At 45.7% G+C, this 26,423-nt stretch overlaps 1 protein-coding gene across 3 annotated transcripts in view; it reads left to right on the plus strand.

Annotated features, from left to right (window-relative positions):
- Window positions 1–41: 41 nt before the first annotated feature.
- Window positions 42–26,423, plus strand: part of LOC123242806 (ILK associated serine/threonine phosphatase) — a 30,638-nt gene continuing 4,256 nt past the window's right edge. Inside the window, exons 1-11 of one of the 3 annotated variants that reach the window (XM_044670901.1) lie at window positions 42–214; window positions 5,148–5,216; window positions 6,755–6,817; window positions 12,034–12,099; window positions 12,628–12,684; window positions 17,821–17,943; window positions 19,176–19,302; window positions 23,199–23,305; window positions 25,408–25,501; window positions 25,639–25,726; window positions 26,240–26,361. In XM_044670901.1, the coding sequence (XP_044526836.1) occupies window positions 160–214; window positions 5,148–5,216; window positions 6,755–6,817; window positions 12,034–12,099; window positions 12,628–12,684; window positions 17,821–17,943; window positions 19,176–19,302; window positions 23,199–23,305; window positions 25,408–25,501; window positions 25,639–25,726; window positions 26,240–26,361 (971 nt within the window). In that variant the 5' untranslated portion in view covers window positions 42–159. The remainder of the gene's footprint in view (window positions 215–5,147; window positions 5,217–6,754; window positions 6,818–12,033; window positions 12,100–12,627; window positions 12,685–17,820; window positions 17,944–19,175; window positions 19,303–23,198; window positions 23,306–25,407; window positions 25,502–25,638; window positions 25,727–26,239; window positions 26,362–26,423) is intronic. The other 2 variants (XM_044670902.1, XM_044670903.1) reach the window with 2 other exon arrangements.

A 26,423-nucleotide genomic window follows, 5' to 3' on the forward strand; every position in this document is an offset into this window, starting at 1 on the left:
CTCCCCCTCCGGGTGATTGGCAGCAGCGAGCAGGCCGAGGCCGAGGCTGCCGCCGTCGTCGCTTCACCTGCCTCAGTTGCCGCCGTCTCCTCCTCCGCCGCCGTCGCCTCTCCGGCCGAAGTTCGGCTCCGTGCGCGCGCCGCCCGGTTCCGGTTACGGATGGACCTGTTCGGGGACCTGCCGGAGCCGGAGCCTTCGCCCCGCTCCACAGCCGGTGAGGCCCGGGCACAAGCGGGGGCGGAGGCAGCCGGAGTCGGGACCGTCCGGAGCCTCGGCCGTGCCCGCCCCCTCCCCTTTAAGGCCCCTCCCCCTTCGGGTGAGCCCCTCGCGGCCGCCTGGGGAGCAAGGGCTGAGGACGCCCAGGACACGTGGATGGAGGGGGCAGGGGGACTCCCTCCCCCCGTGGCCTCGGGGAGCTTCCGGTCCGGCTGCCTCGGTCACTGGGGGTCGGGGGGGGGGGGTCACAGCCTGGGGCGGGGGAAGGGGCGTGACAAGGTCATGCTGGTTGGGGTTCCTCAGTGAGACCTAGGAGGAAAAGCCGGACCAAGCGGGGAGACCGGGACTGAGACCCCGACAGGCACCAGGCTAAGGCCGATTCTGATATTCTTGCACAGGTTGCGCCGTTCCTGGCAGCGTCTTTCTCCGAAAGGGGAGCCCTCACGCCTGGCCTCGCCTACCCCCTCTCCGGCCTTTTAGTAGAGGGACAGTCTCGGGACTCTTTCAAGGGGGGGTCTGACGTTATCTTGACCATTGGCGTGAATTATCTCATCATATCATATCATCATATCATAACAGAGGGGTCAGGTAGACTACCAGACTCTGGAATTTTCTGAGTGTTCGGGGAAGATCAGAAGAGACTCGGGTGCGAATGTTTCCTCTTAGCCTCCACGCCCTCCACAGAGAGGAAACAATTAAAGCCCAAAGCCCCCGGAAGCCGGATGCCTGCTGTGTGCTGTGGGTAGACCGTGGCTACTGGGAGCCTGTGCTTCCTCCGGAGATGCTTTCCTGGCCTTTGCTTGCATCTTCCTTGTGCATTTAGGCTTCTTACCCTTGACTCATTATTCTGGTCTTTTCGTTACTGTTATTGGCTTTTAACCCTCCCCTTGTCTCAGGATCAGGGAAGCATGGCAGAAAAGTACAGTGTCTTGACCAGCCTTAAGTACCAAGTGTGGGCTTTGGTCTTCAGCATTTTTCTGACTCACATCCAGGGCCCTTCCTATTAATTACTACTACTAGTTGAGTTCTGAGCCTGGGATCTAAGAAATTCCCTCCTACCCCACAGCTTTTGTTTATATGTCACCTGGGGAGACCAGGGCTCTTTTTTTTTTTTTTTTTTTTTTTTTTTTTGAGCTAACATTCTTTTGGACTATGGTAACAGAAGACTAGTCTACAAACATCACATGGGTTCCAGTCCTGCCTTGGGCAAGAGCTTCTACCTAGGGCAAACTCCTAGTCCCCAGCAGCTCTCCTGCAAACTGTCAGTTAGGGATAAGTTTCAGATCTACAGAGGCAGCAGGAAAATAAGAGTTCCAGGTCAAAAAGAGTATGTGGGGAGGATTGGCCAATTTAGGCATCCCCTGCACTCTGCGCTCTGGCCTGTTCAGATTACTTTTGGAATGGCATGTTCCTATCAGTTGTTGCTTTTTTGGCCCAGATTTATGATTTCCCGTACAAAAGAAACCTGCTTTACAACTTCATATGCTGGGCACTGAGCAACCTTGCCTGAGGTCACACTTCAGTCCTGGCATTTCTGACTTGGAGGCCCCCAAGCTATTCCTGCTCCAACTCCATCTCTGGGGCCTGTTTTAAGAGAAATCAGAGTGTTGAGAAGCCATGACTGTATTGATGAGGCTGTTGAGATGTGATCTCGAAAGGTCTTGGGTGAGTCCTTTGCTGTGAAGTGCTGTGAAGGAGGCACATGGCAGCTCTCAGGAGATACTGGTCAGGTTATTGTGTGAGACAGGACTAAAACCAATGTAGATGTTACAATGAGGCAGTCCTGGTTCAACCTAAGGAAAGACTAATCATTAAGTAGTTCCATCCTGCTGACAGCTGTCATCACATGGAAGCTAAGTCTCTCCCACCCCAGGCCTCCCCTTCTGTTTTACCAGTACAAATATATCAAGTAAGTAAAGAGCTAGAATTCAAACCCAACTCCTGGCTCTTCATCGAGCAAGCAGTTGGTCAGTCAATGGCAAATCCTTATGACATGTCTCCAAATCTAGTGTAATAGCCCTTATGTGTGCCCCACTGGATTTAGAGCCTGACCTATGGTTGTGTCTACTTCCTGTACATCACTTGTAATTTCCGGGCACTTTTGTTTTTATTCATTTATAAGAAGAAGGGTTTGTAGTGACTGAGCTATGAGGTCCCTTCCAGCTTTCAATCCCTTTGTTAGAAAGCTCTTCACTTAGAATGAAGAATGAGGCCGTCCTGTAGTGATCCAGGACTACTCTGAGAAGTGTAGATTCCTCCATTCCTAGAGACTTAGTATAGTGGAAAGCATATTGGCTGTTGAGGCAAGAGGACCTGAGTTCAGATTCCCCACCAACATTTCATACATGTGACCTCTTCTTCACTTGTCTGGATCTCAGTTCCCTAGTCTGGAAAATGAGAATGTTGAAGCCTCAAAATTTCTTAACCTATGGTCCATGGAAAGGTTTCTTGGTTTGGGTTTTTTTTTTTTAATGTTTCATAACTATTTCAGTATTATTGGTTGACTTTGTATTTTAGTCTAAACATTTACAAATCATTGTTCTAAGAAGAGGTCTATAACCTACAAGAGGTGAATCTGTGAGGTTCCCAGCCCCTCATGTTCTAGGTCTTAGATCTTCTGGAAATATGAAAACAAGCTCCTCAAAGAGAGCTTCCTGCATTAGGAGTGAAGTTTGCCCTTATTAGGAAGATCCTAATGCAGTTTTTATACAGTTTGTTATTGCTTACTGAATAGGAACTATGGTATACAGAACATCTATATGTAAAAGTTAGGAAGAAATTCCTTGATGGTTTTGATAACACACCTTTGAAAGTGAACTTTAGTTTTTCAAGTCTAGTTGTTTAAAACCCATCTGTCCCAGAAGCTACCTCTCCTGGTATACATTTTGCCCTAAACTTTGCCATTGAAGCCCTTAGGGCTATATCTCTAACTTTAAATCTCAAAGCAAAGATAGTTTTACATTTCAGTTTTTCATCTTTTGGGCCTCCTTTCTGGCTCTTCTCTAGCTTGTTGACCTTTGTTAAATTATGCAAAGCTTATTTTTGGCTTGACATTTCCAAAGTCATCTTTATGCACTAGAGCCTTCATTTTTCATTTCTGTATTTAATTCAATGTTTCTATCAATTCAAGGATCTTAGCTAATAGGTAAGTTTTTTTACTAAAAATAACTGGTATTTTTCTTCTCATGGCATGAACCTTTTGTATTCTCCCTTAATTTGATTTCTGGTCATACTTTTGATTTCATTTTTTTTCTTTTAGCTCCCTTTCTTGGGGAATTTATTCTAAAAGATCTTCAGGTTAGTGGATCAAATATTTATAATTCTTAAAAATGTAATTTTATACTATTCACTAGGAAATTCTGTAATAGTAATGGAACTCACCAGGGACTCTATCCTTGTCTTTACTGAGGGAGTTCAGTCCCAAATTTGGAGCCTCGGGTAGTCAAATCCTGTCAGTTTGAGATTTGCCTGACAGCAGTCACCATCCCATCTACTCTCCTATTCACTTTCTCGCTCAGGTGTTTAAGCTGCACTATTATTGGACTTTGGTATAAACTATGGCAGAAATATTCCCATCAGCATCTCCCTGCATCCATTCTCCCCTCAGCTCCCAATTCTCTCAGACCATAGCAACTCTGACCATGTCTTCCCTGCTCTAAACCTCAGTGTCCTCCCCCTCCATCACTAGCATCTAATCCTGATATTCAAGTGGTCTCTGTGGCCACTCTGCCTCCAACTTCCTTTTCTTGACTTGTATCCCATTTCTTACTCTCCAGAAGAGGCTTTGTGGTAGAAGTAAATGGAAAGCCAACAGCTCTAGAGTCAGGAAGAGCAGAGTTCAAATTTCACCATACCTAGTAGTCCCTTAATCTATTCTTCAAGTACAAGTTACAAAGAAAACCATACATGAAGTCCCTGGTGCAACCCCATCTTTACTCCATCTCCTCTTGAATCCACACCATGTTCAGGCAAACTTGAATTCCTCACCCCTTAAAAATCTCATCTGTTGTCTCCAGTCCATATCTCTTTTCTAGCCAAATTCCTTCATTTTCCCTACTTACAGTGCTAGTGCTCTCTTCAGTCACCAATGCCACAGGGTGCCTGTGTACTTAATTAATGCTATTCTTTTGGAATTACTTGCATGCATTTCTTATCTCCCCTTTAGGTTGTACATCTTTTGAAGGCAGGAACTATGCCTTTACTTATCTTTATATTCCTGGCACATAATGGGTCCATAATAAATAATGAATTACATTTATATAATGTGCTGGGCGTTATAAAACACTTGTGTCCATAAGAAGTGGCATTTGTCATTCATATATAATGCCTGTTGTGTTCAAGGCAGGTAGGAGATAAAAAGGAAATTAAAATCAGTATCCTTGACAGAAAAAAATTAGTAAGTCATCTGTCTCCATCTCCTTAGGTGTGGTCTATGTATTCTTTATTAAAGGTTTAGCTTTTGGAAGTCTGTGCCTTATTGGTAGAACTACTTTTTTTAGAATCTCTTCTGTAACACCTCTCTTTAAATCAAAGGAGGCCCCTTTTAGGGATAAGGAAACTGGGAGACATGGCAGGTAGTATGTTATACAAATTGGACCTTAAGGGAAGAAAACAGTTTAAAGAATGTAAAGCTGTTAGTTCAGCATTAGGAGCCATGTTGAAAGCAGTGAGCATGATGGGAAATGGTACATATCAGTATGTTTTGTGCAGCTGTGTACACATATAGACCAGCTAACCACAATCATTATTTTCTCCCCCACCCTCCAAGCCTTCTTATGTCTGGATTGGATGTTCCCATTTGAATTTGCATAGATCACAGAATTGTGACACTACACTCCCCCTGCCCTGCCCCCCTTCTCTGAGAGAAGATCTGGAAATTAAGGTTTGCTGGCCATGCGCATTTTGAGTCTTCTATGATGCTTGTGTTTCAGGCAGAGAAGCACAGAAAAAAAGGCCTTTGCTTTTTGATGATCTCCCGCCATCTAGCAGTGAGAAGTCAGGTAAGAAGGGGGAATGGGGCAGGTATTGTAGGGACTGAAGTGAAGTCACTGGACTGACCTGATTAATATATTCAGTTCATGCAACTTAATATCTATGCACCTATTAGACTTTGTGGGGAATACAAGGGTGTTTACATGTTGAAACCTATGTTGTAGTTGAAGGATAAGCTACAAACCCAGATAACTAAAATACACAAAATTATTTCCTAAGAACTATACCACCAAAGTACCCTTATTCACTATCAACATATTTATTTTTTATTTCAGATGGTGCATTAGAGAATCCAAAGTTTGGGGTGAAAGCCATTATTGTTTCCAGGAAAGGCAACATTTCAGTTGGTCTTTAAAACATGAGTAGGAATTAGCTGGAAAAGAATGGGAGGGGAGCCGTTCTAGCACAGGGGTTAAGTGAAAAGGAAGAGGATCCCAGGTGTTTATAGAGTAGACTAGTTTGGCCAAGACATAGAAAACATTGAGACTCACACTGCTAGGAATCTTGAATAGAGGACTAATGTATCTAGAAATTAGCCCAGAAAAGATGATTTTGCTAGCAGTATGAGAGGTACTGGAGAGTCAAGAAGATTTAGATGAGAAGGCTTTGGGACAGGTCTGGTGAGGTTCCAGATAATGATGGCAGTGAGAATAGAGAGGAAGGGCAAATTGTGGAATGTGTTGGGGAAGTAGAATTGGTTGGATATGACAGTGAGAAGAGGGAAGAATCAAAGATAGCCCCAAGATTACAAGCATGGCAGATGTACCAGGGAGTGGCTCCACAGATGTCATGAAGCCAGAAGGAGAAGCAGGTTTGTGAGAGTCATTTAGTCTCAGACATGTTGAGTTTGAGGTGCTGGTGGGACAGCCAAGGAGAAAATCCAAAATACTCTGAAGAGAGCCTAAGGCCAGACAAATACATTTGGGGGTCAAAATAGTAATGACTAACTGTAAGAGTTTGCCCAGAGTTTAGGGTTAACTTTCTTCAGCAGTGCTGTGAGGTAGGTGGTTTAGGAATGACAGTCTCTGTTTTACAGAGTTATATGGAGAGAGATTGTCTCAGGAAAAAAGGAGGGAGGCCCCTAGAGGTAGCCTAGTTCAGCTCTTGGTCACAAATACCTTAGATCTAGGATGATGAGGAATAAAACAGGCCTCTGGAATTGGACCTTTGAAAAACCTCGGCCAGACTGAAGTGTGTGAAAAGCAGGTGTCTAGTGAGCAGATGGAGCTGTCTTAGAGAGACAACTTTTTAAGAATGTTGCCAGGGGCTGGGGAAGGAGTAGTGGGGGAGCTGCAAGGGTAGAATGAGGATGTCTGGTTTGTTTTAAGTAGGTTGAGAAGCAGATGGAAAGTGGTGAAAGGGAGGTAGAATCAAATAGCCAGGTTGTGCCAGAAGTAGGATTAGATCTCAGTCCTCCTGACTCCTAAGCCACTAGGCCACACACTTCCTCTCCACAAACATCAAGTCCATAGATTAATTAATGACTGTAGCCAGCTAACAGCTCCTTCTGGGAGATACTCTGCAATCTTTTTCTTTTTTTTGGCAGGCCTTACCACTCTCTTACCTGGAATCTGGGGACCTGATCTGAATTTCAGGAACCTTGTTAGAGGTAGAAGCATCTTCAGCAGTTGTGTGTTGCTAGGGCTATGCTCACTTTTGGTTTGGGCCCATGTTAATCTCCTGTTCTTTAATGATTGTGGCCACAAACAAATGCACAAATAAGTTTATTCACAAATGTTTGAAAATAGGGGGTTCCCTGATTGAGTATTCAACTTAACCAAGGACATTTGCATGTATTGCACTTTTCAGTTAATTCAAACACCACAAAAATACTGAGAACCCTAAATAAAAGTGTCTTTGGAGGTGGCACAAAAGGCATTATTGTGCTGATCTTTGGGGAAACCTTGGCTATAAATCACTTGTTGGTTTGATATCTGTCTTATCTAGCAAAACATCACGTAGAATGTATCCCCAAACATGGCCCCTCTTTGAACCTTTTGATTTTCAGGTTTTGGAAACAGTTGAGAATATATGGAAGGCAGCATGAATCCAGCCAGGCTGGAAGGCAGTTTGTCTCCGTGCCCCACAGCCACTGAGCCTTGCAGGCCCTTTGACCTAGCAATACCGCCACAAGGCCTGTTGCCCAAAGCAATTGGGAAAAGCAGAAAAGGACTGAATGTGGGCAAAAGCATTTATATTTATAGCAGCATTTTTGTAATGGCTAAGAAGTGGAAACTGAGGGAGGGGCCCCATTCTGCCAGGCAGTGACTGAACCCATGGTGATGTGCATGTGAGAAGAATGGAAGGATGAGAGAGATGACGTCAAAAGGGCCCCGGGGAAACCTGCCTGGACTGATGTGGAGCCAGGAGACCAGCCTATATATACCATGGCAGCCACACTGGAAATACTCCTCAGGGCTGGCCATGAGCTCCACTGAGTAAAGGGGTGTTCACAGGAGGCAGGGCCGAGATGGGGCTCTGTTGGCTCAAGGAAGCATTCAGGCGGTATGGTGTTTTAGAAAGAGTGGGGACTTCAGGAGGCCTGACCACTAGCTGTGTGACTTGGAGTAACCCACCTAATCTCTGAGCGCTATTCTCCTCTAATCATTGTTCCATTGACTCTGGGGTCGTCCTTGTGGTCTAAAACCATGGTATCTTTGGGAAGTTTTGCTATTGTCATGATGAGGATCTCATGGTCCCTCAAAGCTTCCTCTGTGAGACAGTCACTAGAGGGATGCGTTAATTATCAGGAGATGGTGTCTCGGGGCTTGTTAATAGAGGGGAGCTTTTGCTGGTGGTTGGGATTTGTGCTGTTTACATTCTAAATGCTTTCTATTTTAATCCCATTTGCTTGAAGTAGAGGCTGGGCAACTTAAGTCCACAGGTGACCTGTAAGGGCAGACTAAAATTCCAGTTAGGATTGGGCGCAGATTCAAAATTCATTACAAAACCAGGTGAAACATCAGAAACAAACAACGGGCAACCCAGTCAGTTAAGGAAAGAAGAATGTCACTCACTGAAGAGTATTCTCAAGGACAATGGATAGGGCAGTGCAGTGGCCCAGGGAATAGAGCCCAAGGTCTGGAGTCAGGAAGACCTGAGTTCAAATCCAGCCTCAGATAGCAGGGGGAAAATGTTCAAGTAGATCAAAAATTGACTGAATAAAGAGTGAGCTGCTGTTTTAAAATGGGCTATAGGAGCGAGGCTCTTTAAATAGAATAACAGTGAGCTGAGAGGGAGCACATTGTCTAAGTCATTCATGTTCAGTGTCTTATAGCATGACGTGCTGAAGTTTTTAAGTAGAGAGGCTAAAAGAAATGTGTTGCTAGTTAGTTGAGAATGAGGCCAAAGAACAGTAAACTCTCTTAAGGAAAAATTTTTCCATTTTCACTAGGGATGGGGCAGATAGACACTGCCTCAGAGCCCTTGTGTTCAAATCCACTTCTGAAACTTAATGTGACCTCGGGCAAGTCACTAAAATTCCTTGGGCCTTACTTTCCTCATTTGTAAAAAGGAAAGGCTCTCAGAGGCCCTTTCCACATCTAGATTGATGATCCTTGGAGTCAGGGGCTACCTAGGTCTGTTAGTGGTGGTAGAACTTGTGCACTGAGCTTTGAAGCAAACTAAGTTTTATAAGTAACAGGTGAGGAAGGAAAGCGCTCTAGACCTTGTGGAAAGCCAGTGCAGCAAAATCATGGAGAGGGCCCATCTAGTAGGACAGTTGGCATGACATGAGGAGGGTCATCATGTATAAGAAGTCTGGGGAAAGTATGTCAGGGACACTGCAAAAGGCTTTCAGTGACCAGGCAAGAGTCTGTATTTGACCCAATGATTAATCTGGAGCCACTGATGTGCTCCTGGAAGAGAGCGCTGACTGGACAGGTGTGTGCTTTGGGAAGATTGTCTTGGCAACTCTGAAGGGCCAGAGTGCCCGGGATGTTTATGGCAAGGAAAACTTGAGAATGGTTAACATCATTGCTATGGTAGAGGCAAGGGATGGTCAGGTCTTGAACAAGGACAGGAACTGGTGAGCAGTGAGAAGGAAACAGGTAGAAGAGATGTCAGGGAGGTCACAACAAGATGTGATGATTGGTTGGTCACGCGGGGTGAGGGAGAGTTGAGGATGACACCTATGTTTTTAACCCCTAGGGAGGGGAGGCACTCAGCACAAACAGGGGCCAAAGAAAGCTTACTAGGTTTGGGGGAGCCAAGATAAGGAGATGAGCTTTTGGACATGATGAGTTTAAGGTGCCCGGAGGACAAGTAATTCTAAATGATGCATTCGACCTTACTGGATCGCTGGACAATTTTTTTTGGTTTTCCCCCAGGGATTTCTTAAAGTTCTTTACTGAGAAGGGCGAGGGGAAAGGCTAGTGTAGATGGCTTTTCTCCCTCAATAATCTGCTCCCATGGGCTTAACTATCACCTCAATGCAGATAACTCCCAGCTTTTTATATCTATTATCCTTTTAGACATTTCAACATGCGTGTTTCTGTGGATATCCTAAACAGCCTGAAAACTGAACTCAGTCTTTCCCCTCTTTTTTTCTTCTCAACCAATTGAGGAGTCAAATAGAATTTCCCACTTTCTCTTTGATTTGCATGAGATGCTCATTTTTAGACATGGCTAAGGTAGGAATTTGTTTTGCTGAACTAGACTATAATGCTATATAGCAGGGGTCAGCAATCTTTTTGGCCTTGACAGCCATAAACGCCACATTTTTTTGTTTGTTTGTTTGTTTTTAAACCCTTGTACTTCGGTGCATTGTCTCATAGGTGGAAGAGTGGTAAGGGTGGGCAATGGGGGTCAAGTGACCCGCCCAGGGTCACACAGCTGGGAAGTGGCTGAGGTCAGGTTTGAACCCAGGACCTCCCGTCTCTAGGCCTGACTCTCACTCCACTGAGCTACCCAGCTGCCCCCAACGCCACATTTTTAAAATGTAATTTCATGAGAGCCGTACAGTGCTCACAGTGCCGCTCCTGTAACAGCGCCTGAAAAAAAATGGACTTTATGGCTCCTGCAGAAAGAGCCATACGTTGCCGATCCCTGCTATATAGGAAGGACTATTCCTCTTTTTTTTTTTTTTTTTTTAACCCTTAACTTCTGTGTATTGGCTCCTTGGTGGAAGAGTGGTCAGGGTGGGCAATGGGGGTCAAGTGACTTGCCCAGGGTCACACAGCTGGGAAGTGTCTGAGGCCAGATTTGAACCTAGGATCTCCCATCTCTAGGCCTGACTCTCACTCCACTGAGCTACCCAGCTGCCCTTGTTTACGTGCTCTTTGAGGGGAGTAGGTAGTAGGAGGGATGCATTAATAATAATTTTAAAATTTTTTCTTTATTGAAGAAATAAAAATTTCCATTAAAAGTGCTCAAAATTGAACACTACCCAAGGAGTAGTTTGACTGTAGTGAGAGGCTCTCTTGCGCTTTTCGTGTATCTTTTTTCTTTGTCATGATTATCTGTGATTGTATATGCCATAATCACTGTAGTTATTCTGTATGATATACTTAGCTGGCGTGCCAAGTAACCTAATATTCAAGGTATCAAAAATTGTTGTTGAAATCACAATCATTGAAACCTGAAGGCCTTTCCTACAGCCACACACACCTAAGTATTAACAGCCATGTTAGCTGCTTAGAGGGAGAGGAAGGGGAAATGCTTTAGAGATGTTAACCTGTGTCATAAGTGATCATGTTCTAAGTGGTCGCTGGAAAATCTCCATATAAGTGAAACTTCATGAACTGATTAAAAGAGTAATTGAAAACTCTTGGTTATAAGGGATGGCTCTGTAGAGGGAGAAGCACAGTGGGAAATAGAAATGATGGTGATATAAAAACAAAGGATTTCAATTAAAATTTATTCCTTAAGAGGTAATTAAGCTGAAAGAGTTAGTGATAAATAAGACTAGTCTTTAAGTTGCCCCCAAATTGTTTTAATTCTTAGAGACTGAAACAATTTTTCCCTCAAATAAATCTGAAGTTTTTATGGCCAAGAGCCCAATGTTAGTTGCATAGGTCCCTGAAAAGAGACAATTACTTTAGTGAATTATTATTTATTGGCAGCCTATATAACAAGAAGAAATAAGTGTTAGATCCTAAAGCTGCTTTCCATCCCTTCCATGGTTGAACTGTATTGGTGTGGCCATGGGCTCCTCTGAAATATCCCTATGAAAGGAAAAGAATATGAATAATTTGTAGTAAAAAATAATACAGCTTATAATAGGTCAACCCTTAGATTTTGTATTGGTCAGATTTGGAGGCAAAATGTATCTTATATTTGAGCCGTGGTGGTAAAAAGCAGCTAGACGGCACAGTGGGTAGAGAGCTAGGCTTGGAGTTAAGAAGACTCCTCTGAGTATAAATCTGGCCTCAGATACTTACTAGCTCTGACTCTGGACAAAGTCACTTCACCTTGTTTGCCTTTGTTTTCTTATCTGTAAAATGAGTCAGAGAAGAAAATGGCAAACCACTCCAATATCTGTGCCAAAAAAAAAAAAAAAAAAAATGGAATCAGTCACAGAGAGTCGGGACACAGCTGAAATGACTGAACAACTCCTGCTCAGTTATTCAGTGATTCTCTTGCTCTGTCTCCTCTCTTCATAAGTATGCAACTGTTTATGTATGTGTAACCAGATAGGAACAGTGAGAGTGTTCATGTTAAATACTTAGCAAAATCGTGGTTCATTTCTAGAATACCACATGCCATTTTGGCTGACAGGTAGGAGAATAATCAAGTAAAGACGATTTTTATCAGAAGGACTTTTTCTTTTAGAATTCTTCCTCTCCTCTGATCAGATACATTTTAAGTCTGTTCTCTATATTTCAGGGAAAGACCTACAGAAAGGATCTTTGCTTTTTGATGACCTCCCTCCAGCTAGCAGTGCTGACTCAGGTACAGTCTTCAGGCTCTCCCAGGTGTGTGTCAACCTCTCTCCTCCTCCTGGGATTGTAGTTGTCTCAATCTTTCTCCCTTTCCCCCATTTTCAACACACAGATGTTAGAGGTGTTGGACTGTCTTAAGTTTTGAATCCATGGCCTCAGGTAAGGTAGAAAGCCAGCTCATAGCTAGTGGAAGCCCTGAGAAAGTTCTGCATAAGAAACCAAGCAGATTTCTCTGGCTCCAAAGTCTTGGACTTTAGTAGCTTATTTGCTGTATTGGTTAAAATGAAATGGAACCTTGAAGGCTGGTTTCTATTCCCCTGAAAATGATGGTTTTTCTCTAGTGTTAGTATCAGGTAAGTCTCAAACCCTCCATGCTTCCTCCAGTGTCCATTGTCTCAGGGCTTGGCACAGGAGAGTCATGAGTAGATGTCAGTCACCTTTGGGGAGAGGTGTTGGGGGGGGGGGGTGTGGATTTGGGAGAAGGAGGCCTTGCAGGGAGGCTTGTCCTTGGCTCACTCAGGCTTCTGCTGTGTTTCAGGGTCAGGGGCATCTTTGCTTTTTGATGACCTTCCACCTGCTAGCAGCGGTGACTCAGGTAAGTGGGCAAAATGAGATAGGGTCGGGCAGTGCTGTCCTTCAGTAAAACTTTTCACTAATCGGCCATCCTTTCTAAAGAGATTGTAGGCGACAGGAATTAAAGCATTGAAAGAGAAGAGATTCAAGCTCAAATTACACAAAGTCCATTTGCAGAAACAGTCAGTTATCCCTTTCTCAGGATCCTCTGAGTTTAATTACTCTCTTGGCATATAAAAATCTAAAGACCCTTAACATTCGCTCATTTGTACTGTTTCTCTTTCTGTTTGGTTTGAAACATAGGCTGTGTGCAGAGCACTGGGCTAGCCACTGGGGGCTGGGGGTAGCAATGAGAAGTTTCAGACTCATGGACCTTAACCCCTTGTAGAAGGTTCATGACCTATACCCAGGCCACCATGATGCAAGAGAAGATTCCTTGAGAAAAGAATAGAGAAATAGAGAAGTGTGGGTCTTAGGTTGGAGTTGGGACAGGAGTGGCCCAGGTGACAGATGGGTGCCATTTTTAAGGATGGGGAGCATCTCAGCTGTCATGAGAAGACCCCAGGAACAATGCGGGTGGAGATAGCAAGTTTGGGATATGGGGAGATCTTCTCTGGATGACTGTAAGCAGGCGCATGGATGATAAGGAGGCTATGTGTGTCTCATTAAGGGGAACTGGCTTAGTTTAGCCCAAGTCTCTCAAACAGGACCCTTCATTCTCAAGAAGATTTGGTTTCCTTGACAATTAGTGTGTCATCACTACTTTGTGGTCATCAGCTCCACTCTGTTGAGGGGAGACTTCCCTCTGATAACTGGGAGATCTTCCACCAGAGGGGCCCACAGCCCCTACCTTTTGCACTTGACACCTAAAGATTGTGGTTAAGTAGAGTAACAAACCTTAGAAGAAGGAAAGAATTGCCTAAACTATTTTTTACACAGTGGATCCATTGCTCAGGTAGTCTGCCTGATGCTGTGGAGCCCAAGCATATAACAACTCCAGCCAAGGCTAGCAACAACACACTCCTCAGGACATAGTGGGCAGCAGTGGAAGAGAGAGGCCAAGAGAGCCCTGAACCAGAATCTTCTCATCCACACTTAGCTCTTAACTTCTTTAAGTTCCAAAACTCTCTTCTGTGAGTGGGACAATACCTTTGCAAATTAATTGTGAAATTCAAACAAGATCATTGCTGACCTTGGAGGGCCATGTGAGTGGCAGTTGTTGTGGTGTTATTGCCAGTGAAACTGCCCCCTGGCACATTGGAAGGCTTCCTTCTTATCCCGTTTGTCTCCTCCACCTACTTTCGACAACACTCCTTGTGCTGCTGTACCTGCTTGATGTAACTTGTTCCCCAGAGATCTGTCTTCTCTCCCAGGAGTTAGAGCTATGAGAATGGGATTGCCAAGGGAGGAATGTGTAGACAGAGCCTTGAGTAGCACCAAAGGCCCTGTCCCATTTGGAGGATGAGCTGCCAAAAGAGATAGGACTTGTCACAGAAGCAGGAAGAGAATCTGGAGGGCACAATGTCTACATCTAAGGGCAGAGGGCATCAGCAGTGTCCAATGCCCCCAGAGTTGAACAAAGAGAATACAGGCAGAAAAGGCTCTCAGTGTTTCTCTTTGGAAGTCATTTGTCACCTGTAAGAGTATTGTGGCTTGAAACTGGATCCATAAGAGGAAGAAAAAAGAAGTTTTGGTTGTAAACCTTTTATTCTAAAAGTTTTAATGGTAAGAAAGAGATGGGACAGGAAGTAATATTTTTAGGATTGGGTAGACAATTGGCATGAGTGCCTGAGAGGAAGGATTGCCTGAGCAAGATACCCCCAAAGACATCGCCCTGAAAGTGATAAAGGGAATTTGCAGGATTAGCCGTTTGGGATTGTGGAGGGGACGAGGGAGCTGGGAATGGATGAGCAAAATTCATTCAGTTTAGAGGGTGGGGGATTCCCCTAACAAGACTCAGCAAGGAACAGAAAAATTTTACAACAGTGTTTTCCTAGAGAGACTAGCAAATTTGGGTGATGCTGCAGGTAATGAGAGAGGAATTGTTCAGGAATAGCAAGGGAGTCGTTTGAGCTGCAGGCAATATTTAGTGTAGGCTGAATATGGTGGATAGGGAGCTTTTGAGTGGCCACAGTATAGCAGAAAGCATTCCTCAGGGTGTGGAATCCCATTAATGTATTTTATATCCCATAATCTTAAACATATTTTAAAAGGGGGGAAAGGTTAAACTTTCTTCCTCACCAGAAGGCTGGCCACCAACCAAGATGATTTTTTTTTTTTTTTGGGACTATAGCAATTCTTGCAGTCTACTCTTTTGAGTATAAAAAGCTTGAGAGCTGGATGTTTAGAGGCTGGAGCTTACTGAAGAAAGTATGAATCCTCTAAAGCAGTGGTTCCGAAACTTTTTGGCCTACCGCCCCCTTTCCAGAAAAAAATATTACTTAGCTCCCCCTGTCACTATCACCGCTCCCCTGGATCGCTGAAGCACCCACCAGGGGGCAGTGGTGCCCACTTTGGAAATCACTGCTCTAAAGGATAGAAGCTGCTCTATGAGTCCTACACCAAAGCCTTGTGGACCCGTGGGTGTCACTCTGCAGGCTTGAAGGCTTGCCAAGGGAGCACTAGCAATTCTTTCCAGCTGGAAGGGTTAAAGCACTGAGGACTGAAGAAAGGCCAAGTATATTTAGTGGTTAAGGAGTTGTTGTTAACTTTGGAAAGAGCAGGTTCAGGAAAATGGTGGGAAGCCTGATTGTGGGAGGGAAGGAAGCAGAAACAGAGGATGCGGCATCTTCCTGGGAGGAGGGAGCCAGGGAAAGGGAAGGAGGAAGATTGTGTGATAATGTGAACACATGGAAGTAGAGGAGGAAGAGCTTTTTTTTGTTCTTTTAACAGAACAAGAGAGACCTGGAAGGTTTTTGTATGTCCCAGGAGAGGAGCTGATGGAAAGGGCCAGATAAAAGATGAGAGAGAGAGAAAATGATCCCTGGGGGGCAGAAATGTAGAGATTGGCTTTGTCAAGAAGGGCCTCCTCTTCCATAGAGCCTGGTGCAAAATAGTAACACTAACAGCAATGATAATGGCTAATATTTAGGTAATGCTTCTCATGTGCCAAGTACAATGTTAAGTACTTATAATTCTCTCTGGTCCAAATGAGGAAACTGAGGTAAACAAGGGGTTAAGTGACTTTTCCTGGATCATACTACTAGTAACTAAGGCTAGATTCGAACTTGGGCCTTCTTCACTCCAGCTGAGACAGGTGATTGAGGGATTTTGAATGGTGAAGTTGGAGATGATAGCTCTCATGCCAAATCTCTTAAGTGCCCATCTGGGCAATGTTGAGATCTCCGACGGCAGTTCTCAGTCTCTGTGGTCTCCGAGCTCCTTTACACTATTAAATTGTTGAGGACTTCCCCAAAGCACTTTGGTTTCTGTAGATTATATCTGTCATATTTATATATCACCTATATAAAGTCTATAAACCTGTTTGACTTACTGACTGGGAGGAAGGGTGTTAGAGAGAGTTTGTGAGTTTGTTTGACATGAAAGTGACCTGGTCAGCCAGAGGGGGTGGTCTCAGGAGCCTAATGGAAAGGAAGAGAAGAGGACGGGGCAGGCTGCAGGTGCGAGGGGTACTTGGGTGGCTTTGAGAGTGTGGGAGGAGGAGCCGGGGAGCAATGCTGTTCCCATTGGGCAGGAAATGGGAATTGACCAGCCCTGGGATGGAGGAGGAGGGTAGGCGGCTACCAGACATTACAACCACTTCCAGGTTAGGGTGTAACCATCCCCCGAAGCTGAACCATAGAACACAACTGGTGGCTCCAGCCCTGTGGAAATTTGACTAATGCACCATTTTTGTACCTGCCTCTGTCCGTGAGAAAGGGTCAGCTATTGCATCACTGCTTCCTAAGACCCCGAGGCTTGGGGTGACTGAAGAAGAGAAAACCATATGGCAAGTTGGCCAGTTTGGAGGAACCCCACTTGGTCTAAAAGTGAGGTTGGATTCCTCTTGCTTCCTTTGTCCTCCGATGGCAGTACAGTGGTGCGAAGGGCACCCAGCCAGAGGCCAGGGGCAGAGGTAGTGCAGGCCCAGGCAAGTGTCTGTGTCTTTCGGGGCCTGCAACCCCGACCATCTTAGAACTGGGGCTTCAGTTTATGTGCACTCCTTGGTGTAGGATGCCCTTAGGTCAAAACTTGCTCATTTGCCAAGGAACAGAATAATAATCATGATTATCATGCCAACATTTCTATAGCACTCCAAGGTTTGCAAAATGCTCAACATGTGTTACTTTGAGCGATCCTCACAATACCCCTGAGAAGAAGGCCCATTGTGGTTCCCATTTTATAGATAACTGAGGCAGGCAGAAATGAAGTGACTTGCCCAGGGTCACACAGCCAGTGAGTGACTGAGACTGATTGGAGGTCAGGTCTTCTGATTCCAGGTCTAAAGCCCCGTCTGCTGCTGTGCCCCTGAGCTGCCCTTCTGGACTTTCTGGTTCATTAACTTGGACTTACTTAAGTAGTAGTTGCTTAAAACATCAAAGAAACTATCTTTATGCTAGGCATTGTTTCTGTACTTGAGTAGTTTTTTAAACCCTGCCCTCCTGTCTTGGGATCAGTCCTGTGTATTGGTCCCAGGGCCGACGAATAGTTAATGGCAGAGCATAAGTAACTTGCTCAGGGTTACATGGCATGGGGGGTGTGTGTCCAGATTTGAACCCAGGACCTCCTTTTCTCTATGCCTAGCTTTCAATCCACTCACGTAGCTGCCCCTGTACTTTAGTTTTAAATGGTCCTAAGTTATTTTCTGAAATTGGCTTGAACCTGTCTGTTCATTTATCAGTATGTGGAAACCTGCCATATTAAGGTTGGAGTTTTTGCCCCTGGCCATTTGCATGTGCGACTTTGTAGCTTATCTATAAATCACCAGGTAGTGATCATCCACTTCATGGGAGTGATTGAAGAAATGAACACTGCTGGGGGGAGAGAGGCTGAATGTCCCCAAAGTGGCCACTACCCTCATTGTGTGTGGGGGGGGGGGGACTCCCCTCTGTGTTGGCTTGATGGCACTGCCAGTGTTCCCTAGCTGCTCTGTGACAGTAGCCTCCTTGTCCCTGCATTCTGAAGTTGTGCTTCTGCCGGTCCTCTGCTTTTCCTCCAGGTTCGCCTACCTCTCGAGCATCCCAGGGATTACTAAAGAGTGATGGGAAAGGAGCAAAGCGGAAAACCATGGAGGAGGAGAAGAATGGGAATGAAGAGCTTGTGGAAAAGAAAGTTTGTAAAGGTTTTCAGACAGTTTGGAAACAAATGTATTAGATTTTAGACCTCACTAGCCTAGGCCAAAGGGAGAATCAGCTCCAATTTTTCATTTTTTTAAATGTCAGTCCCTGGAGTTCTTGAGGCTGTAGATCAGTCTGCCTTTAGTTTCTTTTTCTTCATTTTTTTTATTTGACCTCTCTGGCTCACACAGGAGACCTTATCTGCACCAGGGCGCTAAAGCCAGTGCCATTTTTAGATTCAGGAAGTTGATGGTCCCCTTTGTGAATTTCCAGATCTCCCTTGTTTCCCTCTCAAAATGTTTGCATTTTCAAGATTTTCTGCTCATTTGCAACTCTTCCACTCCCCATCTCCCAAGTATATCCAAGGCTGGGGAATGGAGATAGAACTGGAAGAGTCAGTTCTAGCCTTTAGTGTCAGTTTGATTAAGGTTTGAGTGGGGGGAATATAGCTGAGAGGCCTGAAACAGCTGTGGGTGTCGATGTGTTCTCCCCAGTTGTGGCTTTATGTCATGAAATATCCAGGGTTGATTGTAGTTAAAAACTTGAGAAGAGCGAAAAAGAACCTGGAGCCTCTGAAATAATAAAGAATCCCAAGAGAGGTGGCTTGTATAATCTGATGAGCCCTAATGCACTCTACCCCTCTCCATCTGGAAGAATTTTCTGTTCTGTATTGGAACATGTAGTGCTTGGCATGGACCAGAGGGGAGGCGAGAGGCCCTCCTTCTCCAGGCATGACCATAATCAAAACTGCTCAAGTCATTCTTTGGTTGTTGGTTTTAGAGAGCTTAAGGAGGGTTTGGGGATTTCTTGTTCCCTTTTTTTAAACCAAATTTAAATGTAAAAGTAATTCTCAAATGGGCTTTAATGAACAGGGATTTTAGATTAGTGTTATTGGTCTGTTTGCTTGCCCTGTGTATGGGGCTTGTGAAGGACCAGTGAGTTAGCTTTTTCCTCTTGGTGGATCAAAGTTACTGCCCCAAAGCGAGCTGACCTGGCCTCATCTTAAAGTAGAAGGCAATGCCTTGGGCCTGGTGAGGCATCCTTGCCCCATGTCTATGGCCCTGGATCCCCCCTCCCCTGCAAAGACCTCCCAGACCCCTTGCCTCTGGAGCAAGGTCCCCCTGCAGAGCCAGTTAGAGAGCACAGCTTAGGATATTGTCAAGTGAAGCATGTGCAGCCTCCAGACAGGGCTTCTGAGAGACGATCTTTGCTGCTTTCCTGTGGTTTTCTTCCTCAGATTCCTCAGTGATCTTCGGCCTCAAAGGCTACGTAGCAGAGAGGAAAGGGGAGAGAGAAGAGATGCAGGATGCCCACGTGATCCTGAACGACATCACAGAGGAGTGTAAGCCCCTGTCTTCTCTGATGTGAGTACCCGAGGCCCAGGGCCTCCAAAGAAGGGAAAGGAGGCCTGGAGGCATTAAATGGCTTGTCCAGGGTCACAGCCTTGCAGTGGTAATGCAGGAAGAGAATCCTAAGACCCCCAAGACAGCAAGACCCTGAGCTCTTCTCCCATCTCAGCTTTGAGGTCCCCTCTCCGGCAGCTCCTGCCTACCCTGTGCAGGTGGCCCAGGGGATGCTCCCAGACAGCACAAGGAGGCTGGTGGCCAGCCCTATTCTGTCACCTGTCTTGCCAGATGACCAGCCTGTCTTCTCCTGCCCCCATTCCCCAGGGGACGACATCTGGCCTTGGCCCCTGGTCTTGGGAGGTGTGTGTACCTTTGTGCTATTCTCATCTCACCTTCTAGTTAGTCATTGTCCAGACCTTGCTGTCCCACAGGAGCTCCAGTAAAATGTTACTGAAAAGATGGGTTTTGATGTCACACAAGGTCAGTTAAGTGCCTGTGTAGTTTCCTAGAAGCAGCTGCTCTCTGGTCTGCTCTCCTTTCAAACTCAGAGGCCAAGCTCTCATCTACATGACTCCATGCAGGGTGAACTCCCTAGGATTCTCATCCAAATGCATATTGACGTATGGGTAAGGGGACATGTTGGTGGCTCAGTGGATTGAGAGCCAGGCCTAGAGATGGGAGGTCCTGGGTTCCAATCTGGCCTCAGACACTTCCCAGCTGTGTGACCCTGGGCAAGTCACTTGACCCCCATTGCCTAGCCCTAACCACTCTTCTGTCTTGGAGCCAAAACACAGTATTAATGCTAAGATGGAAAGTGAGACTTTAAAAAAGAAAGAAAGAAATCTGGGCTTAAGACATCCTTGGAGGCTCCTCAATTTAGAGCCCAAGGAAGGGACCTCAGGACTGTGGAGCCTATCAAGTCCAGCTTCCATTTATCAAATGGGGAAAAGGTGATGTGATGTGCCCACAATCACACTGCCCAGAGCTTCTGGATCTGACATTCAATGCACTGTGCTGGGCTGCCTTTTGTGCTGCTTAGTCTTGCAGGTGACTAGATCAAGCTCCTTTAATTAGAGAGCCATTCCAGAAGGCTCACCAGTATCCTGAGGCAGCTGGTAGGACAGTGTCATCCACTAACAGGACCTCCTCCACCCCAGAGAATCCCTCCTCTTGGCCTTGAATCACTGTGGCAAGCATACACCTGTCAGTTTTGCACCTTTTCTGGCATTTATAAGCAGAGAGCTATGGAGCACTCCCTGCCATTGCTCCATCTTCCAAGGAACCCCGAATGGTCTCGATGAATGGATGGGAGACATCTTTCTGTAGTCAATCTGGCCACGTGGCTTTTAGGTCTCTAGAAATCGCTTGCTTTTTCATGATCAGCACTCGATAAGTACAGTGTTTCCTATACATTTCAGTTATCAGTGATAAGCCAGTCTAATATAGACTATTGAGTTGTGAATATGTGTTTGTTCCTTTAAATTAATCTCTTCATCAAAGATGCCCTTAACCCCTTTATAGATTTTGTGTCAGTTGGAGATCGCGTTCACGGGTCGGTTCATCATCATTCTCTTGGCCACTTCTCTGGGCCCTCAGACACCCTCCAAGATTTGTTCTCTGTCTATCTGTGCCATCACTGCTTCCTTCAGTGCCCAGTGCTTTGATCTTTGGCCTTGTGGTGCCACCAGCATGGATCTCCTGTCTGACTCAGCTGATCCATCTGCTTTTCTAACTTGTGTTCCCTTGAGTGCCATTTCTGTGGCTAGAAGCACTTCAGGTCTGTGGCTGCTAGTGCCACCATCTTGGATGGGAAAAAAACAGTTTGTTAAAAATGGCTTATCTGACTTTCCTCTTGTCTTCAGTCCATAGTCCTCTCTCCGTTTTCATCCGAGAGCTTCATTGGGGTGATGTCCGCGTTTTTTGGCCTTGCCAGGTTTTCTTAAAAGACTGGTTTTACCATATCCTGCTGAGACAGTATTGCTCATAATTGTCCAGAAAATTTTACTTGGGAAGTTGAGTCTCTTTCTTTTTTTTAATTATTATTACCTTTATTACCATTCACTGCCATTTGTCTCTTGGTAAGGGACCTGTAATTCACAATTCCATTCATTTAATTGTGTCCCCTGGTTTTTTCTTGGTTGTTTTTTCATCCAGAAGAAATGAGTTGCTACATCTAAAAATGAGATTCTTTTATCTCATCAGGAGACATCACTTTTCAGAATTAACCAGAAATGGTGCTTTTGGCAGGAAATAGTTCATGTTATAACCTGAAAGGGAAAGTAGAAGTCATTGCCTAGATTAATGGATGGTAATAAATTGAGAAGGATTGCTAATACTCACCGGGGGGTACAAATGATAAAGAGAATCTCAAGGATCAGGAATGGCAAAAAAGTTAGAGGATCAAACTAGTAAATTTGGAAAGTTTTTTCAGACTACTGTGTTCTGCCAAGTATCTCTAAATATACAACCCTAGAGGACTGGGGGGGTCACCTGTGTATGGGCCCTTAGACTACAGTGTATCTCAAAAGTCATGGCACTCGGTTTTGAATTTAGCATCTTGATATTTCTATATCTAAATGAAAGTTGTTCCCTTCCAAATACTCTCCTCGGGAGGCAATATACTTCCATCAAGTGTCATTGCTCAGAACTTGGGGTCATGTTATGGGGGGACTTCTTTAGAAAGACCCTTTGGAATTAATGATACATTCTGAAACATCTCCAGTCTGACAAAATCTTGACCTTTTAAAAGTTGCTTTGATTTTTAGAAGCCCTCAAAAATCCCAGCTAAATCTAAATGCAGGGTTCCTTAACCTCATTCCCAAGGGATCTTTAGATGAATTTCAAAAGATTTTATGGAGTTGGGAGTGGGGGGAGTACATCTTTATTTTCACTTAATTCTACCTGAAGGGGCAAGGAGGCACCAAGGCTTGGACCATGAAGTCCTTGAAGGATGAGAGAATCCAGGAGAGTTTAAGGGAAAAGACAAATCATATTTTAGACACACTGAATTTAAGACACCTCTCAGACACCAAGTCATAGTTATCCAGTGAGCTTTTGGTGAAAAACTCATGTTTAGGAGAGACTAGACTGGAGCCCACAGGGGCTCATGAGATCAGAAAGGGGCCAGGTCCAGGCCCCCAAGTTTACCACACTAGGAAGCAGGGCACAAATGATGATCTAACAGGAGGCAGTGAAGAAGCAGACAGGTAGGGGAAGAGAGAATCCGTGTTGTCGTGAAGATGTGCAGCCCTCAGAGCCCCTCAAGGAAACCTGGTTCCAATCCCACTTTCCATGCAGGGTTTCCCCATCTTTCAAATAGTAATCAGACCTGCAGTCTGCCTCATAGAGAGTGCCTGGGAAACTTCAGAGCTCTGCCCCATGTTCTTACCCACGAGCAGTCGGGAGAGCACCGTAAAGGACTTGCCTGTGCTCCTCAAAGATAGGATTCAAACCCAGTTCTCCTAGAACCAGGGCTGTGTCTCTGGACACCCAGACACTTGAGGCATTTCTCTGACCTCTGCTTGCTTCTTACTGCCTTGGATAAGCCATTTAATGTAGCTATTTATTTTCCCAATTGTGCTCTCAGCCTCTGTAAGCATCTGGTTCCTCATGTAAAATGTGGGCGATCTTTGCCACCATGCGCCCTCCTCCCCAGTGTAGGAAGGAGCATTGTAACCAGGTGGCCACCATTCCTCAAATGACACCCCCAGTCTGCTTCAAAAAGTTATTTTAAAATTTTATAAAATTTGTCTTAAGCCTCTGAGACATTCTATGTTGTAGACTGTTGGGGTCTGTCTTCAGATTATAAAATCTACAGACTGAAAGGACAGGCGGCCTCAGCCAAAGCATGACTTACGTTTAAACAGCAGTGACTCCACGCATTCTGTTAATGCATTGGGTTCCTTCCCCAACAGCTCTCGAGTTTCCTATTTTGCGGTTTTCGATGGGCATGGAGGAGTCCGAGCCTCCAAGTTTGCTGCTCAAAATTTGCATCAGAACCTAATCAGGAAATTTCCTAAAGGTGAGTGAGCTTTAGGGGGGATTTCTCTCACTTTGTTAGTACAGAAAGAGGAGACATTAGGTCTTTGGTTTGAGATTCCCTGAGGATGCTCTTGGGGGAATAGAGGTAAAATTGCTGAACATGAGCCTTAGGACAGTTATATCTGTAGTTGTCATTAAAAGCACACCCATCAGGGCAGCTCGGTGAGTAGCTCAGAGGATTGAGAGCTAGGCCCAGAGACGAGGTCCTGTGTTCAATTCAAAGGAAATATTGCAAATTATGCTGATATGTTATCAAAAATTGTTTTACGCTTGATCTTACTCCAAAGGCCGAGAAGCAATATCAAAATATTTTTTAAAAGACTAAAAGGGGATAACTAGGTGACTCAGTGAATTGAGAGCGGGGTCTAGAGAGATGAGAGGTCCTGGCTTCAAAACTGGCCTCAAATACTTCCTAGATTTATGTGACCCTGGGGAAGTCACTTAACCGCCATCACCTATCCCTTATCTCTCTTTTGCCATGGAACCAATACATAGTACTGATTCCAAGACAAAAGGTAAGGGTTTAAAAAAGAGAGAATACCTGTTGGGAGCAGCGAGGTGGCTCACTAGATAGTGAGGCCTAGATGGTCCTGGGTTCAACCATGGCCCTGTACCTAGGCAAGTTACACAATCCCCATGGTCTAGCCTTTTCTGCTCTTCTACCCTAGAACTCATGCACACTATTGATTCTAAGATGGAAAGTAAGGGTTTTAAAAAAAAAGTACTTTCATGTGATGAACAAAAGGAGGGTTAGACATTTTGGACCCTTCCAGTCTCTGCAAAAATCCTTAGTGTGTGCACAAGATGAAATCATTTCAGCTGCCTCCATGGTCTAAGACAATAAGAACACTAACAAAGTAACAACCCATCACAGTGAGGTGATAACAGAGAAAGCTAATCTCTAATAAAACCCCTCAGGCCCCTTCCCTGCACAAGGGAAAACCAAGTGGCAAAAGCCTACTCTGGGCAGCACCAGAACTCAGCCAGAAAACTCAGAAACAGGGAGCTGGGACAGGCCCCAGCCTCCAACTGGGGCCAGAAGTCATTTAGGGCAGAGAAAGTAGCTGGAGAAAAAGGAATTCCTTGGGGTGAGAAGAAGCTAAAGATGATGTGAAGTCCAAGGGGAAGGAATTAGAAAGTGGGTAATAAGGAAAGTTAGGAAGAAGATGAAGCTCAGTGGAGGACCCAAAGCAGGAGTGGATAAACCAGTAGGAAAGATAACCTGTAACAGAAGGGAATGGATTAGCTAAATGAAGACATAGGAACATTATTCAACACCTGATGAAGCAGAAGACCTCATGGGTTCCCCAGAGATCACGGAACCTCATCAGGAGAGAAAACCATTCAGCTCCAGTGGCAGACTTCACTAGAGAAACAAAACAGGCCAATGGATTGGGAGTGCAAAATAATTTCCAAGTAAAGGACAATCTGGGGAAAGATAAGAAAAAGAAAAGCCATTAAAGGAAAAATGTGAAGGGGGCAGCTGGGTAGCTCAGTGGATTGAGAGCCAGGCCTAGAGACAGGAGGTCCTGGGTTCAAATCTGACTGCACACACTTCCCAGCTGTGTGACCCTGGACAAGTCACTTAAACCCCCCTGCCCCACCCCACCCCATTGCCCACCCTTACCACTCTTCCACCTAGGAGCCAATACACAGTAATGACTCCAAGACAGAAGGTGAGGGTTTAAAAAATAAATGAATGAATGACTGAATAAAGGAAAAATGTGAACTCTATAAACAAAGCCAATTATCTCAAAGACTCAGCTGAAAGATGGTAGGTCTCCCAGAAGAATACGATACCCCAGAAAACCCAAATAACATCATGAAAAAAGTGGAAATATTGGCCAGAATCCTCCTGTGCCTGTGTGGAGAGCAGGTAGTAAAGGTAGTGAACTCGTCTGGGCCTGGGTCAGTGAGTGAGAAATCGAAACAGCTGCAGAGAGGAGGCTCCAAGCTCTCACCTGAGCGTGTTTAGATGCCTTTGCCCTGCGCATGGAGACGCATCTCTCATCTGTGGAAATGGGCTCCTCGAACCCGAGTCGGGAATCTCCCAGAGTTTGATGATGTCCTTTTATGTCACAGGGGAAGTGATCAGTGTGGAGAAAACTGTGAAGAGATGCCTTCTGGACACTTTCAAGCATACCGATGAGGAGTTCCTCAAGCAGGCCTCCAGCCAGTGAGTGGGGCAGGCCCGGGTGGGCAGGCGCACGAGCCAGGCGGAGCACGAGGGTCCAGGGAGCTACTGAGGAAAGTGGGGCTGGACAGGTCAGCCTCCCTTCGCAGGAAGGTCTCCACCGTCCCTCTTTCCCCCAGGAAGCCTGCTTGGAAGGACGGTTCCACAGCAACATGTGTCCTCGCTGTAGACAACGTCCTCTACATCGCCAACCTGGGAGACAGCCGGGTAACGTGGCCCCGAACGTCCCGTCCCTCAGCCAAGAGTTAGGCAGCGCGGCGGGCTCTGAGTGAGGGAGGCAGAACACAACCCTCCTGGCGGGTTCTGGACAGGATTCTCACAGGCCGGAGCAGCCGGCCTTGTGCCTCCCGCTCCTCTCCCTCCTCTGGCTCCTGTCGGTTCCTAAGTTCCGTTTTTGAACTCCAGATGGGCTACTGACCACGGTTTTGCCCCACCCGGAGTTTAAATAGCGGGCCGGTGTCCAGGAGAGGGCTAGCTAGTCCCCGGGCTTAAGGGGAGCCCAGGCTTTCCTGCAGCTCTCACTGGACCCTCTGAAGAACTGGGGGCAGCAGTGGGGTGGCTGCTGCTCTTCCCTTACGGTCTGAGCCTGTCGCACAGGTCTGGGGTGGTACCGCCGCCTCCCATTCAGCCGCACCCCCTTCCCCCGCCGCCTGGCCCCCGTCGTCCAGTGTGTACCGCCGGCCGCGTCTCTGCTCTCAATGGTTCTCTTGCCACCTCCAGGCCATCTTGTGCCGCTATAACGAAGACAGCCACAGACATGCAGCCTTAAGCCTCAGCAAAGAGCACAATCCCACCCAGTACGAAGAGCGGATGCGGATACAGAAGGCAGGAGGGAACGTCAGGTAAGCGGTCCCAAGCGGGGGGGGGGGGGGGGTAAACGAGGGGCGTCTCTTCCCTGGGGCCG

The sequence above is a fragment of the Gracilinanus agilis genome, chromosome 3 (genome assembly GCF_016433145.1).
Source record: "Gracilinanus agilis isolate LMUSP501 chromosome 3, AgileGrace, whole genome shotgun sequence".
Taxonomy (NCBI): domain Eukaryota; kingdom Metazoa; phylum Chordata; class Mammalia; order Didelphimorphia; family Didelphidae; genus Gracilinanus; species Gracilinanus agilis.